The sequence below is a fragment of the Triturus cristatus genome, chromosome 4_1, assembly GCF_964204655.1.
Source record: "Triturus cristatus chromosome 4_1, aTriCri1.1, whole genome shotgun sequence".
NCBI classification, from domain to species: Eukaryota; Metazoa; Chordata; class Amphibia; order Caudata; family Salamandridae; genus Triturus; species Triturus cristatus.
Window position 1 is genome coordinate 745,649,757 of NC_140585.1, and position 16,897 is coordinate 745,666,653.

Here is a 16,897-nt window from a genome sequence, read left to right on the forward strand (position 1 = left end):
GGTCCTCGCAGTCCCGCGGCGATCTGGGGGTCAGTCTCTTCCCCTTGCACCAATGTCACTCTGCAGTAATCCCCACTCGAGCAGCACCCCATCACCTCTTTGGAATGAAGTGGATGTACAATGTAATGTTCATAGATCTCTTCACATCTGGACATATCCACTTTTTCAATTTGTCCACTTAATGTTTCAGTATCTTCTGCTAAATCTATTTCTTCTTCTCCAACAAACACATTTCTATAGTACTCATTATTGTTTAACAGATACAATGACATCTTTTGCACTTTTCTAACATCCACTAACTCTTGCCAGATTTTCTTATTCTTAGTAGGAACACCATTAACTAGAATGACTAGTGGCTCATTTTCTGCATGGTTTACACCAATAGTTTCAATATTTTTCCTTAAATCTAATGGTAAATACACAACTCTTCCTTTCAATCCTCTTTGCAACTCTGATGGAGGTAATTTACCTGTTTTGGGCTCCATACGAACATAGCCTGAAACGGGTGAACACATTGAATGAGAATAGACTCATTCGTATTTAAATCTACCAGCTCTGGAGGAATAGCAACCCACTCTAGATTATTATGGATAGCTCTAGCAGGCATTTTATACTCATCTAATTTGTTATAACAATATTTGCAAATACGCTGCTCACATCCCAAATCAAAACAATCCTCTACCAACAAATAAGTTGCAAATTCCATCCACTTATCATTATCTTCTATTTCACTTTTTATATACAGATTGACACCCCTAGTCTGATTTTTATAGTGACTTCGCCGACAACAAATACAAGAAACATTTGGTCTTTCACCTGAAATTACCTTAAACTTTGTGATTTCATCCTCAAATTTTTCTGTAATTACGGGTTCTACATTGTCTTCAACATTTTGTTCTACTAATGTGTCAGTTTCTTCACTCTCTTGCTGAGGCCCAAAGTAACAAAACTCAATATCATCACAGACCTGCTTCACATCTGATACTGACCCACGCAAAAGAGAACTGTTCAACTCACTTAACTTTAGTGCTGGACTTTTTGCATAATACAACCTTCTTACTAACTTCCGCATTTGAGTATGATGTACTGCCAGCATTCTGAAATGGTGAAAAACACTTTGACAAACTTTCCTAGAAAGACAAGCCAGAGAATGACCTTGCAAACCGGTATGTTTTCTCACTCTGCAAGGGTCTAGTCCTTGCAACAGCTTAATCTTTTGTTTTACACTTTTTTTAGTATAGGCTCGTAAAAAACTAAATAATTTTTCAATAGATTCCTGTCGTACACTGCAAACACTACTGCAATCCCAAGTGTACACAGGGTTTGTAGCACGTTTCCCTAAAAATTCATCAGCTATCACTTCTTCTACATTTCTTTCAACCATTTTCTCTTTCTCCATTGGACAACCGTCACTAACCTCATAACCTTTACCACTGGAGTCAACTGCATACAATAATTTTTCGCTCAGTGAATAACTCTCTTCATTAAAAAAAGGCTCTGAACTAGAACTGTGTTTCCATTCTCCCCAAAAAACATCACATCATTTTTATTAATAACTCTTTTCCTCCTACTTTTGGCCTTCATTACATATATTGGTTTATCTAGTGATCGAATTCTGTTTAACACTAAAATAAACAGTTTTCTTTTTACTTCAAAAGCCTTTTCCACAATGTTTTCAATATGCTTCTTCTTTTTATAAAATTGAGCTCTCTTTTTATATTTCTTCACATCTTTCAGCAAATTATGTACTACTCTCTTGTAAAATATTGTTTTGCGTAATTCCTTATACTGATTTTGCCTTCTTTTACCATACTTTATCTCCTTTGACTGACCATTTGCTTTTTTACTTTTCCTCTTATTTTGAATTTTTTTCTTACTTGAAAAATTCTCAGTAATTCCAGCATTATCTACATTCTGTTTGCTCCTACAATCATCTTTAATAAATTGCTTCGTGAACTTACCAAAAGATTTTTTCCTTTTAGCCACATTATCTTGTACATTCAATACTTGTGGTTGATGTTTCTTCAAATAATCCTCCTGTCTCTGTTCTTTTCTTTTTCTGGCATGAATTCTCTATTTTAACGTTGAAAAACAGTATCTGTAAAAAAGAATCACAAATAAAAGTATATTAATAACTTTCAAATTTCTACTATTCCATTACTGTACAAACACATTTTATATAAAAACAGACTAAGAAACTATAGCCCTGAACCACAAGTGTGACGATGGTTAAAACACTACATGCATAGTGCATACTACTTTGAAGCAGTTCATGCCCTAAACCCTACCTCACTAAAACACTACATGCTAACTGACTGAATGATTACAGTACTATAAGGAGACACACTGGGTGAGTAACAGGGTGTTTGCTAGAAGTGTATGAATACTAACTGGGGAATTGAAGGTGTGAAAGACAACTGTGTAGGTGATTAGAGGACTGCATGCATACTGGATAGGCATTTAAAGCAGTCCATGTGCTAAGGCCTGGCTCACTGCATGAGTACTTGGGTACTGACTGAATGATTAGAGTACAGCAAGGAGAGTGCCTGGGTGAATTTATAAGTGGTAGGCTTTTGGCGCAGAGAATTGATTAGTACTTGGTACTGAATGGGTCACTAGAGGACTGCAAAGGGAGTGACAGGGTGTTTCCTGGAAGTGTATGGATATTGACTAGGGAATTGAAGGTGTAAAAGACAAGTGTATAGTATGTTAGAAGACTACATGCATACTCAATCAATCAATCATGGCATTTATATCGCGCACTACTCACCCAGAAGGGTCTCAAGGCGCTTGGGGAGGGGGGTCTGCTACTGCTCGAACAGCCAGGTCTTGAGCTGTTTCCTGAAGGCGAGGTGGTCCTGGGTCAGCCGCAGGAGGATGGGCAGGGAGTTCCATGTCTTAGCCGCAAGGTAGGAGGAGGATCTTCCTCCGGCGGTGGCTCTCTGGATGCGAGGCACGACGGCGAGGGCGAGGTTCGCCGATCGTAGCTGGCGGGTGGGCGTGTAGAAGGTCAGGCGGTCGTTGAGGTACCTTAGGCCCAGGTCGTGGAGGGATTTATGTGCGTGGGTGAGGAGTCTGAACGTGATCCTCTTGTTGACAGGGAGCCAGTGTAGGTCTCTCAGGTGGCTCGAGATGTGGCTGCGTCGGGGGACGTCCAGGATGATTCGGGCGGAGGCGTTCTGGATGCGCTGGAGTCTCTTCTGAAGCTTGGCTGTTGTTCCGGCGTAGAGGGTGTTTCCATAGTCCAGTCTGCTGGTGATGAGGGCCTGGGTGACCGTCTTCCTCGTCTCGGTCGGAATCCATTGGAAGATCTTGCGGAGCATGCGGAGTGTGTGGAAGCAAGATGAGGAGACGGCGTTGACTTGTCTGGTCATCGATAGGGAGGAGTCCAGGATGACGCCCAAGTTGCGTGCGTGGTCTGTTGGCTTGGGTGCGGTGCCTAGGGCTGGGGGCCACCAGGAGTCGTCCCATGCGGAGGGCGATGGTCCCAGGATGAGGACTTCTGTCTTGTCTGTGTTCAACTTTAGGCATCTGTTGTTCATCCATTCGGCGAGGTCTTTCATCCCTTCGTGGAGGCTCGCTTTGGCGGTGTCGGGGTCTTTGGTGAGGGAGAGGATCAGCTGGGTGTCAACGGCGTAGGAAATGATGTTCAGGTTGTGATTGCGAGCGATGGCAGCTAGTGGTTTCATGTAGATGTTGAAGAGAGTGGGGCTGAGCGATGATCCTTGCGGGACGCCGCAGATGACTTTGGTGGCCTCCGAGCGGAACGGCGGGAGGCGTACTCTCTGTGTTCTTCCGGAGAGGTATGAGGTGATCCAGTCCAGGGCCTTCCCTTGGATGCCGGTGTCGTTGAGGCGTTGGACTAGGGTGCGGTGGCAGACCGTATCGAATGCAGCGGAGAGGTCTAGGAGTATGAGTGCCGCTGTTTCACCGTTGTCGAGCAGGGCTCGGATGTCGTCAGTGGCTGCGATGAGGGCGGTCTCGGTGCTGTGATTGGCTCTGAATCCGGACTGCGATGGGTCGAGGGATCTGTTCGTCTCGAGGAAGGCGGCCAGTTGCTTGTTGACGACCTTTTCGATGACTTTGGCCGGGAAGGGAAGGAGCGAGATGGGGCGGAAGTTCTTGAGGTCGGTCGGGTCCGCTGTTGGTTTCTTCAGTAGTGCGCTGAGCTCGGCGTGCTTCCAGCTCTCCGGGAAGGTGGCTGTGTTGAAGGAGGTGTTGATGATGTCTCGGAGGTGGGGTGCGATGGTGGGGGCCGCTTTGTTGAAGACTTGGTGGGGGCATGGGTCGGTCGGCGATCCGGAGTGGATGGTGTTCATCATGCTTGTCGTGTCTTCAGGGGTCACCTCGGTCCATGTCTGGAGGATGGCGGCTGGGTGGGAAGGTTCGATCGATGGGTTGAGCGCCGAAACTGTTGTGGATGTCGGCGATCTTGCGGTGGAAGTACGAGGCGAGGGAGTCGCAGAGGTCCTGTGAGGGGGTGATGTCGTTGTTGCCGGTGCTGGGGTTGGAGAATTCCTTGACGATGTTGAAGAGCTCCTTGCTGTCATGGGCGTTCTTGTCCAGTCGTTCCTTCAGAGATTTCTTCTTTGTGGTGCGGATGAGCTGGTGATGTCTGCGGGTGGCGAGTTTGAGGGCGGTCATGTTGTCGGCGGTCTTGTCGAGGAGCCAGGCCTTCTCGAGGGTGCGGCAGGCCTTCTTGGAGTCCTTGAGTTCGTCGGTGAACCAGGGAGCCTTCTTGCTTCTGGGACTGGTGAGTGGGTCCTTCAAGTGGGGCGAGGTAGTCAGCACTTGTGGTCAGCCACTGCGTGAGGTTGCAGGCTGCTGTGTTAGGGTCCGTTGTCCTGACGGGTGGGTTCTGGCTGAGGGAGGTGGCGAGCTGGTCGGCGGTGATCTTGCTCCAGTTCCTGTGGGGAACCTGCTTCGGGTGGTGGTGGACCGTGTTCTTTGCGAAGCTGAAATGGACGCAGCTGTGGTCGGTCCAGTGGAGTCCGGTGGAGTGACTGAAGGAGACGTGCTTGCTGGAGGAGAAGATAGGATCGAGCGTGTGGCCGGCGTAGTGGGTGGGGGTGTTGACCAGCTGCTTGAGTCCGAGGTTGGCGAGGTTGTCCAGCAGGGCGGTGGTGTTGCCGTCGTTGTTGTTCTCCAGGTGGAAGTTGAGGTCCCCGAGGAGGATGTAGTCGGTGGAGGGGAGGGCGTGTGGGCTGATGAAGTCCGTGATGTCATCGCAGAACTGTGCGCGCGGTCCCGGGGGTCTGTAGATGAGGGTGCCTCTGAGGGTCGTCTTGGGGTCGGTGTGGATCTGGAAGTGGAGGTATTCGGCGGCGCTGAATGTGTTGATGGAGTCAGTCGAGATGCGAATGGTGCTCTTATGGACGATGGCGATGCCTCCTCCGGTCTGGTTGATGCGGTCCCTCCTGATGATCTTGTAGCCGTCCGGGATGGCTATGGCGATGTCGGGGGCTGAGGAGGCGTTCATCCAGGTTTCCGTGAGGAAGGCGACGTCTGGAGATGCGGTGTCGAGGAGGTTCCAGAGTTCCACGGCGTGGCGGTGGATGGAGCGGGTGTTGAGCATGATCCACTTGAGGTGGTTGTTGCTTCCAGTCTTGGCGGGTGCGGTGCAGGTTCGGAGGCAGGAGAAGTTGAAGGATCGGCAGACGAAGGGTCCATGGGTGCGTCGCGAGGATGCTTGGTAGCATCCGGGGGCTCGGGCGGTGTTGAGTGCGATGAGTGCGGCGAAGTTGTAGGTCCTGCGGGGGGGCTGACGGGCGCGGGGGCCAGGGGGTCTGGCGCTGGGCGCGGTCCAGGCGCGGACGGGCGCAGACGGGCTTACCTTTGGCGCACCTTCGGCGCACATAAGGCGCGCCGCTGCGAGCGTCAGCTGCGCGGTCGCTGAGAGGGCGTCATAAATAAGGAGCCGGGAGGGAGGGTCAGCTGGGAGGCGGGAGCGGGGTGGCCAATGGGCAGGGAGGGGAGGCGGGACTGCAGGCGGAGGCGGGAGCAGGAAGGAGGAGACCGGGGCAGCGGCGGCGGGAAAAACGGAGGGGAAGTGACCGGGACAGCGGCGGCGGTCAGCGGGCGAGGAAGGGGCAGCAGCGGCAGGCAAAGAGCGGCAGGCGGTACCTACGAGGCAGCAAGCAGCAGGCAGAAGGCAGCGGCGTGGAGGAGGTAAGTGGCGTCAGTCAGCAGTCACAGCGGTAGGCAGGCGCCAGGCAGCGGCAGGCAGGCAGGCGGCAGAGCAGTGGAGGAGGAGCGACCAGCTGTGGGGGCACATAGACATTTGAAGCAGTCTATTTGGTAACGAATGGTTCACAACATAAGTACTTAGAAACTGACTAAATCATCAGACTACTTCTAGGACAGTGCCTGGGTAAAACTTTTAAATGTTCAGTTCTGACACAGTGAAGAGAATAGTAAAATGTAAATTGATACTTGTATAGCGCACTACTCACCCGCAAGGGTCTCAAGGCGCTTGTACGAATACCGCTGTGGAACCCATCCTGGCTTTCCCTGTGAGGCGTCCACTCCTGGGCACCCCCAAGGTGGAGGCCAGGCATCCTTAGCGTTGTGGGGGCCGTTGTGGAGATTAAGCAAGCTATTGCCCAGAGTTGCAGAGTGGGACTCCATGATTGGAATGGCACCGAGGCGAGAATTATCAGGTCCGTGGAATTTTTTAGCCCAAGACCCGCCGAGGCGGGGAATTGAACCCTGGTCCCGGGCTAGACCTCTGCATCAGGGTCTGCCGCTCTAATCATTGAGCCACACTTCTCCACTTCTACATGGTACTGCACCTTAGTGTCAAACCCTGACTCATTTTATCAATGCATAAGCAAAGACTAGCTTCTAATGCTGCTAAAACTTACCCAACATGACATGTTTTAAAACAGTTATCTGTCAGCAAATACACGATGTTACCAAACGCTTCTCTCACAGTGGTTCCTAAATGCACACAGACTCACAGTGTGATTTTAGACAAACAACACTATCCCTAGCAGCTTACCAAAACTCATTCACTACTGTGCAAGGGATAAGGAGACCACACACAATCTACATATTTAAGTACTGCACTTTAGTGTCAAAGCATGACTCATTTTATCAATGCATAAGCAAAGACTGGCTTCTAATGCTACTAAAACTTGACAACATGACAGGTTTTAAAAGAGTTATCTGTCAGCAAATACACGATGTTACCAAATGCTTCTCTCACAGTGGTTCCCAAATGCACACAGACTTACTGTGTGATTCTAGACAAACAACACAATCCCTTGCACTATACCAAAACACATTTCTTCATCTACAAGGAGTACTACATTTTAGTGCAGAAACATAACTCATTTCACAAATTCATAAACAATGACTGGTTTCTAATTCTACCAAAATATAAAAACTGCACAGTTATCTGTCTACAAACACATGAAAACACAAATGCTTATCACAGAATGGTTTCTACATGCACACACACTGTCAATAAGATTGTAGAGAAAAATAGTACTCCCTACACTTTAGCAGGAGAAATACATTAGTCTGATTAAAATCAAAACAGTCTACATACATCCCCTCACAATTAAATAACTCACCTTTCAAGTTGTTTTGTAAATTAAGAAGTATATCAGTCACACACCAGATATCAGTCACACACCAGATTTTCTTATACAGAATCTCTGCACTGTGCACCTGTCACCAGAACCAAAGAATGGCAAAGTTTCCCTCTCATTTTCCACACATATACATGTAAACATCAAATCACATTCCTTCCCACATAAATTCAAAAGCAAACACACATTTCTATTGGTTAAACATTTCAACCCTTTCCAAATGACATAAATTTCAACCCTTCCCCCAATCTACCTTCTGCCCGTTACCATAGAAACAGGTCATGGAACACTGTACTGAGCACACAGGTCACAAGTTCAGCACACACAATGTTGCTAATCAAGACAGCAAGTGTGCTTGACTTTTCAACATATCAGCTTATCATATATAATGTTCCTTACAATCAGTTTTTGTTAACCAATAAGAATCATGCATTTAAAAAACAGAAATATACACCCTACCTTTCAGTGTAGAAGGTTGTCAAACAACCAATGATTTCTTCTCTTTTTTCAAAATTGCATCTTAGCCACCATTTTAGAAACATCTTACTTTCCAAACTGCCATTTCATTTACAGAGACCATCTGAATGCATCCAGACCTCCTTACAAGATGCTTAGAGTGTGGATTGTGGGACACAGCTACATTGTCTGGAGCCAAAGGTATGCAGAAAACAAAGGCATTCACAAAGACCTAGGTTTGCCAAATGTAGACATTAAATGGATTGGACAGAGAGGGTTAAAGTGGCACCAATTGATGCCATTGGTGAAATCCTTCATGCAAATCCAATACCCTGACCTCATAATAGTGCACTGTGGTGGCAGTGGCAATGACCTAGGCACTTTGACTGGGGTAGGTCTGGAAATGCTTATGAAGGACACCTTTGCAGAACGGATTTCACTTTTCCCTAAAACTGCCTTTGTGTATTCTAACATATGCCAAAGGCAGAAATGGAACTGGTCCGATCATTTTTGTCCACAGATTGAGAAAGCTAGGAAACGTGAATAAATCTGTTTCTGCTTTTCTCCGAGACTACAGAATGGAGTCCATTTACAATGACAATCTGCGCTTTCATATGCAAGAGAAGTATAGGAGAGATGGAGTACACTTTACTGATGAAGGAAACAGAGTCTTCCTCAACAACTTTAGACTGAACACAACAGCTCTTTTTAGAGCCACTCAAGAACAAAACACTTAACCTTGATCTTTATCTCCCAGCAATTTCATTTTTTTCCCCTTGGATCCGCAAACCCAACGCGAGAGAATCCGTGCATCCAACGCGATAGGATGCGCACACCGTGCGCGCATTTCGCCGTTTTTTTTTTTATTTAAAGGAGGCCCCAGGGGGTCCTTCTGGGATCCCCTAAGCACCTCTAGAGGGTCAGAGTATTTCCACTCTGCCCCCTTTATATGTTTTACACACTTATTCCCCTTGCTTCTTCAGCCTCGCTGCTGCCGAGGCAGAAAATGGCCGCCAACAGTTCCTGGTTTCGAATGTAGACAGACACTCGACAGCCAATTAGCATTCAGCGCGCGATCGGGAGGGTGCGCGCTTGGTTCGGGGAGGGTGCGCTTACGGTGCGGGTAGGGTCCGCAGATCCTCCTCGGCCATAGATATATATGTACTTTTAACTCTAATTTTCTCGGGAACTACTGAACGGATTCACACCATTTATGCAAAAGGCACGAGTCTGAACTGAGAACTACCTCTTGGGACTCAAACCGGTTTCCACAGATCCAAATTTGGCAGCTCTGGCCATATCAATATTTCTCATTTGATGAGTGAAAGTCGTATACATGTGTATGATCATGTATAGGGAGCACATTCTGTGTTGAAATGGCTTTGTGAAGTAAAAAAGAAAAACAGCAAAAAATACTGAAAGGTTCACCCAGAGTTTTGCTTGGGAATACTTTCAAGAGTTTGTTTTAAAACTAAACTTTGGGACATAGTCAAGCACCTTTGCACCAGTGTTGCTGGAATAATGTTCAGAGTGGGGGTGCTAACATAATTGTTAAATCACTGCTGTCCTGGGGATTGTGAAAAATCCTAGCTTCACGCAAAGTGTAGTAAATGTATTCAGCGGAGGAGTGGTAAGGGTGTAATATGTAGCTGGTGGTGCATTTTGGAGCACACTGTAACGGATATATTACTTATAGCATTGTGCTGTAGTGCATTGCAATATACAGAAAGCATATTTTCCATTGAAATGGGTGCTAAATGTGCACAGACATACAGTTTTACTGATAAAACTAATTAGCAAACAAATTATATTGTGTGGAAATCAATTTTCAGTGAACATTTTTCATTTGCGGATCACCAAGTTAAAGTGCCTTGATTGTTTTGATCCTACTAAAATCTTTGTTTCCATCTCAGAATTACGAACAAATGTGCTTCATTGTTGCTTTCTTTACTGCTGATATATTTTAAAATGTTTACAGTTAATTTAAAAGTAGATACATTTTGTAGTGAGTTACAAAAAAAATGGCCTGCTACCTCCTTTCCTTTTACTCTCCCTGTACCCGACCAAAATTTTCACATAGTTCACTTTAAAAGCTCCTCTGACTTGGCAGTCAGCGAAAGAAAAGTAAACACCAATCCCCATGTTGAAAGAATAAGCCACAAATATCACAAGACAAAGCCTGACTTTTGACTTTTGACCTTTGACTTTGCAGCACCGCAAATGTGATAAGAAACATACAAAACTTAAAGGCATCTTTATTTATTGCTGTTTCACGATCCATCAGTAACTTTGCTATAAACCAATAAAATTCAGTCATTGATTTCGTAATAGTTGAGATATTTTATTTAGAGGTGCTTATACCATATGCTGTGATTGTTTTATCCACCTAAGAGGAAGAACGGCATGAACGCCATATACAGAGGGAGGGGGACGGTGCTGCGTTTACACCACTGAAGCTTCAGCTGGCTGTGCGGTGTAAACCCTTGGCTATCCATGGTGATCCGGGAAGGGAAGACACACAGTGTCCCCAGGCACAGAGAGAAAACTCCCAGTGTATCATGGCCATTGGTTTTTGGATTGTGTAAATAAACTTCCGTTTTAAGAGTTTGTTTTCTAAAAACAAAAAACTTTCCATAGCCGGGGCATTGAACATGGCGCCCACTGTGCTGCGTGGGAGGCACACACCTCTCTGTTTGCAGAGGATCACTAGTTATGACACATGGTCCATAGCCTTTGCTGACCTGGCGGGTTGCCCGTCAAACTCTAAGTAATCCCTAACAACTCAACTGCTAGCTTCAACCTGAGGTCTTCCAGTTCCGCAAATTCCCCTGCCCCTTGATTTCAGATAGAAAAGGACTCTTGTCCATCTTTTTTAATACAAGTAAGCCAAAGATAAGATTTCCTGAGCAGTTAAAAATGTGTCCAAGAATTGTGTGTATGCTTTTCCTAATAAATGCCTTTTTAAAAAGCTCAGATAATATCCTTGTCTCCAGTTTGTTACGTTAAATGCATGGCCGAAGCAGCAGGGGGTCCTCCTCTTTCTGAATTGTAAAGGAGAAGGGAATAGTTATTCACATGGGTTTGCTTTGGCTGTGTTTTCTGGTTAAAAATGTAGCATGAAAATGAAGATAGTGATTTCATTTATCTTTTATCTGTAAGTAAAATTCATAAAAATGTTTACGATGTATGAAATTTTGGATCACAGATCTACTGAGGCTCAGTGTATATATATATATTTTATTTGGTGGAAATCTCAAATCTTCAAAGGGTGGCTGTCAGCAAACTCTGAAAGCACTTCCTGGGTGATACCGTATGAAAAAGCACAATGATCAAATGATAGCAGCAGAACCAAACCCTCAAATATAGTTCATGTTATTTTCTCTCCATCTCTGTACACTTTTTCCTTTATTTTGTGTGGTTTGGCTAATTCTGCTGTTAATAATTGTTATATCACCTCTTCTATGTTCAAAACTATTCAAATGCTTAATTAATTGTAAAATATTTGTTTCTCGCCCTGTAGTGCAGTCTGATGAATTTTAGTCTTTAAGGAAGAGTAAACTGCAATGGTTCCTGGTGGTTTCAAGTTGTTCTGATTTGCTTTGTGTAGATGGGCAGTGCAGACGCTGCAGACTATAGTGTACTGAAGAAGCAGGATCTTCTTCCTGGAAGCCTATACCGCTTTAGAGTGGCTGCCATCAATGGGTGCGGGATTGGTCCTTTTAGTAAGATCAGTGAATTCAAAACATGCATTCCTGGTTTTCCTGGTGCACCTTCAGCTGTTAAAATTACCAAGGTAAGGTGTCTTCTCTTTAATTGCTTATGACTATTATTATTATTAGATTCCACATTGTCAATTCCCAAAAATATTTTTTTGCAAACATATATGTACAATTATTGTTTACATATAAATGGCTGTTGCTTCATTTTGGGTGTGCCATAGTTTGTGATCTTCATAATTCTCTTCTTTTTTCAAAGTCTGTATACAGCTGAATTAATTTTGATATGTTTTATTACATATTTTAATTGATTTGCTGTAGTTGCAAGGAGTAAACCAAAGTCTGTGGGGAAGCAGAGCTCTTTACATAGTAATGTTCTGATGTGTGCTTCTTGATGAAGCATGGTCTAAACAAGTGTGAAGGCTAAGACTAGGTTTCAGGTAGAAGATGCATGTGTAGAGTTACACAAGAACAGAGAGCTGAAAGTGGAAGGAAAGAGATGAGAGGACTCAAAAGCAGTGAGAATATTGGAAAAAGGGACTAGCTTTTTCTTCTTTCCTGAGGGATTAGAGTGTGGGTAGAGGCAGTCTACATTAGAGATGATGGGGACATAGCAGGAGATGGTATGGATTGCCTTGTAAATGATGCAGAACATTTAAGCATTGAATATCAGACTGAAAAACCACACTTGTGTTGATGGCGAGCAATAAGCTTCTGCCTGGCGCTCCTTGGTGAACTTCGCAAAGCATGTACTATGGATTATTGTGTACTATCCATTCTTGTGGGTGGTTCACTGCTGCTTATCTGTGCACAATAACGCATATACTATAGTTAGTGCAAGATTGTACCCACAAAGGGAACTCTCCTTGGCTTCTGGGTGCTTCCTATGCCTTTAGTGATGGTGAGTTAAACTGTATTATACAAACCAACCCGAAATTGGTAGGTATCCACAAAGATGAACGACCGTGTCATTTCTCACACTTTTTCCCTTTACTCATGCATAGGCTCAAGCTCAAGCATCCCAAATGCAAAAATTGCGGTCACAAAGGGGCTGATTATGCAAATCTGCCCCTTTGCGAGCACAATTTCCAATGATGCATGTGCCCCTAATCTATATGGTCCAGGTGTTTTAGTCTATGGCGGATGCTGATGCGAATTTGTGCTATTAGGAGTGTCATAAATGTATTGATGATGAGAAATGACCGGTTAGACGACTAAGCTCCTCTCAGGTTTCATGTAGAGATTGGAGATCACTGCCGTAAACAGACATGTTTCTGGGCTCTGTATGAGCCAAAGCGATGAGTTTGTCCACTTCTTCATTAAACGAGCCCTACCCTTAAATCCGCTGTAGTTGAAGAGAGGAGAAATATACCTATTTTACTTCCTCCTGCAAGCCCTGCCACATATTATATCAAGTCTCTAAAAAATGACAATGGGTTGGGTAGTTCAGTACAACATCCCTCCAGTTTCCTTCAAAAATGTTATAGCGTACACGCATTTTGCAATATGTGCTTGAGGTTGTGTGGCAGAATGGGTGTGTGATCTATCCTCTGTTGACAAAAAGATTACACATTTCTCATGCCGGAGCTAAAAGGCAGCTGGTGCATTATTTTATTAATAGTGACCAAGTTGACTTCAGAGACAAGCCAGTCCATCCTGTGCTCTTGGGGACATGCAGTCTGACTAGTCCAAAACAAGCTAGAAGCATTCCATCTTTATTAGACCTGCATCTGAAGTCCAAGTCAAAAGTATCTGACAAAGACACAATGTACAAAGTGAGGTTGGCCTGGAAATACAAAGTCAATTTAAATATTTATAAAAGCTACCACTTTTAGGAGACATAAAAGATTGGAAGCCAGATCTGTCACTTATTTAGACAAGTTCGCTAATACCCTTCTGTTCTCATTGTGGCACGAGAAAAAGCTTCAGGTCAGGATTTGTCAGCAGGCGGATTAAATCACAGGAACCAAGTAAATATATCCCTGACACAATGCACTGGGGTTCAGAATTTTATATTTTCATTAAAAAAAACTAATTGGGGCAGTTGAATTTAGTAGCATATCTGCACAATCCAGGATTGGCAACACTGTCGTCCAGAAAGAATTACCTATATTGTATTTTAGTTTCTGAAATTAGCAATTGATACAGTGCCTAGGACATTGCTACTAGGAAGTACTCCTTAAATTCAGACAGATTCTAAATACCATTCCTCCGTCCAGCATATAGTCTGGCCCGAGCAGCACACAGTATTGTATTACTTGAATTGTACTTGTATTGTAATTGCATGTATATTGCACTAACAGCCCCAGAGGAGGTGTTGAAGAACTTTACGCCGGGCGGCACGCTTCTCCGGAACCCAATATTAGTGGTTAGTCTAGTATTATGGTTTCTGTTGGTTATTCAGATCAGTCATATGCACTTAAACTATTCTGTGCATTCATTCCAGTTTCTTTTAGGTATATTAAAGTAATAAGAACTAGGTATGATAATTAGTGCAGAAAGGGGGGGGGACATGTTTGTTCATTTAGTTGTTTGGTAGGGTTAATAGATGAGCTAAAGGGAGTTAGGTAGTGTTAGTTGCAGGGGTATTACTTTCCAAAAAAGGAGAGGTTGTGATCTTTGAAATGTGTTTTGGGAAATGTGCAGAAATGCATTGATAGTAATTAAGGAAAACTAAGAGTGACGAGGCTGGCAGAGGTTGGAAAGGAAGGAGAGAGCCATTTAAAGGGAAAATTAGAGGTAACCACCGGAAGTTGTAAGTACAGATCAGGTTTTTTCCATGCAGGATTTTAGCAATATAATGGATTTTTGGGGGGGGGGCAGCATTCCATTTGAGAATGTGAAGATAGTGCTATATTAGGCACTCAAGTAACGTGATCAATCTGTCCACTGTTAGGTTAACATTAGACAAGATCAGGGGAAGGATGCGCAAAGTAATGTCTGCACGCAAACATTGAAAGGAGAATCTGCAAAATGCTGTAGTGACTGTTACTGATGTTCACCCTCAAGTTTGGCTCATGATATTACTTATAAAAGCAAAATGGGATCCATTTGGATGCTGCTGGTTGTGGTATGGCACAAGATGAAGGGTGAAGATAGTTCCCCCATACGGTGGAAGCGTAGTGCCTGCACTGCTGTTCACGGAGAACCAGACACTGAGATGAGAAGGCTTCTTTTGAAAAATCTATGAAGGCTTGTTTAGCAAAGGACTGCTGGTTAGACCTCCTGAAGCTCTAACCTTTGTTTGGGGGAAGGTTAGGACTGTGCATCCTGCTGTGCAAGGTGAAGGGGCCCATTAGGTGAGGCCCAGCTTTTTGTCTTTTATGATCACACTTTGTTTGGCTGATGAGCATGAAGTGCTGAAGCCTCACACCTCTTTGTGCATTTGTTGTGGATGCTTTAGGTCAGAGACAACCCTGATGGGAGGGGCATTTTTACTCTATCTGAACAGCACTCTGAAAAGAATAAGCAACCTAAACCGGTTCTGCAGCATATACCCTCAGAAACATTTATCACTCCAAATGAAGAAAATAAATGTCTTAATTTTGCGAGTAGTCATGCCAGACTTCTTAAAGCACTCTGAAAAGAGATGCAATACTTACATTATCCATTTTTCACCAACACCGTTTCGGTCTCATTTTTACCTTGTTCAGTTGTAGGTTTCACTCTCATATTTACCCACTGGATTGTATTTTCATGTTTAAATGGTGAGACGTGTCACCTTCACAAAGGCATCCTTTAAATACAGCTCTCTCCCTAAACAAGAACTCCTTTCTGCTCACAAGGTCACCCATTGCCAGTAACTACCACCAAAAACAACATAAAATGTTTTCTTTTCTTTCTTTTATTTTAATAATCGAAGCACAAAATAAATTACAATGAACCAGGAATCTTCAGTTGAAATCTGAACAAAATCCAGACATGGCAATGTACTCAGAACCCTGCTTTGCATTTTCAACCACAACCTTTTCAAAGTTTACAAAACATCCTCACCAATGACTTAACAGAAAGTTAATTTTTCACTCTCTGTATTTGTCAAAGTTATTTGAAATCAAAAAGTAAAAGCTTCTTAAGGCGTGCACAATCAAAACAGAAGTCAAATAAATAACGCAGGTCTTTTCTGAGAGGTTTTTACAAATCAAAAGAATTCAGAAAGGTTTGGAAGAATGAAAACTGCACTTACCAGAAGGGATGTTCGACTGCCTTCATTTTACTCGACTTGTCACCACTTTTAATACTTCCCCCATTCTATTCTTTCTATAGTGACTGGCAGGCCTACAGGTTGGAGGAGTGGTACTTGAATGGCTTTCATCCTATGTATCCAACCAGATTAATTCAGTGAGACTGTAGAAGATGCGCTCACAAGTACAATCATTCTTCTGACGAAAGCACTCAAACAAAGAGTGAAGTAGCTGGGTTAAAAAGCGACTGTTTTTATTTTATGAAGTACCTCTTTATAATGTAGGGATCCCGCTCACATACTTTGTTGGTGACTGGAGCCCCCAATTGGATGGACTGAACCAAGAGCTTAAATATTGTTTATGACGTCCTATTAATCTGAATGAATCCATATTACTTCCGTTTTATTCTTATTGTTATGATATCCTGATAACCATGAGACTTCAGAACTTCTCTAAAAAGTAGGTGATTAAAGCAGGGTGAGTGCCCAATGCGTATGTGAAGAAGTGAAGCAGTGGTGTTGTCAACCTAAATGTTGAAAAGGAAAACCTTGCTTTTTAAAGCAGTATCTAATAAAAGGAAATAATTAAACCTTTCTGAACTATCAGAAGGGTTTAATTATTCCTCTTTGCTTTCATTTGATAACAAATGGGACTTGATTAATGATGATGTGGTGCACAGCTAGGTATTTTTAATAGCCTTAGCAACTCTGTATGATAAGTGACTGTGACACGTTACCCACCACAGTCTAAGTGTTACACTCTCCACTCATAGTCTCCCAGCATTTGTAACATCATAAGTGCTCCCCGGCACCGTAGGGTAGTAGCCACGCTGAGGTATGTATTCTACGTAAGTAGGAGCCTTATGAAGAAGCATGCCACCTATGTGGTGGATGAGGGCTACCGTCATAAAATAATGTTTTTTTTTTCAACATTTAGGTTGGCAACACTA

At 43.9% G+C, this 16,897-nt stretch overlaps 1 protein-coding gene across 1 annotated transcript in view; it reads left to right on the forward strand.

Annotated features, from left to right (window-relative positions):
* HCFC2 (host cell factor C2) overlaps positions 1-16,897 on the forward strand; it is a 248,832-nt gene that overhangs the window by 174,518 nt on the left and 57,417 nt on the right. The window contains exon 11 of the mRNA XM_085653253.1: positions 11,659-11,844. Coding sequence (XP_085509379.1) covers positions 11,659-11,844 — 186 coding nt within the window. The remainder of the gene's footprint in view (positions 1-11,658; positions 11,845-16,897) is intronic.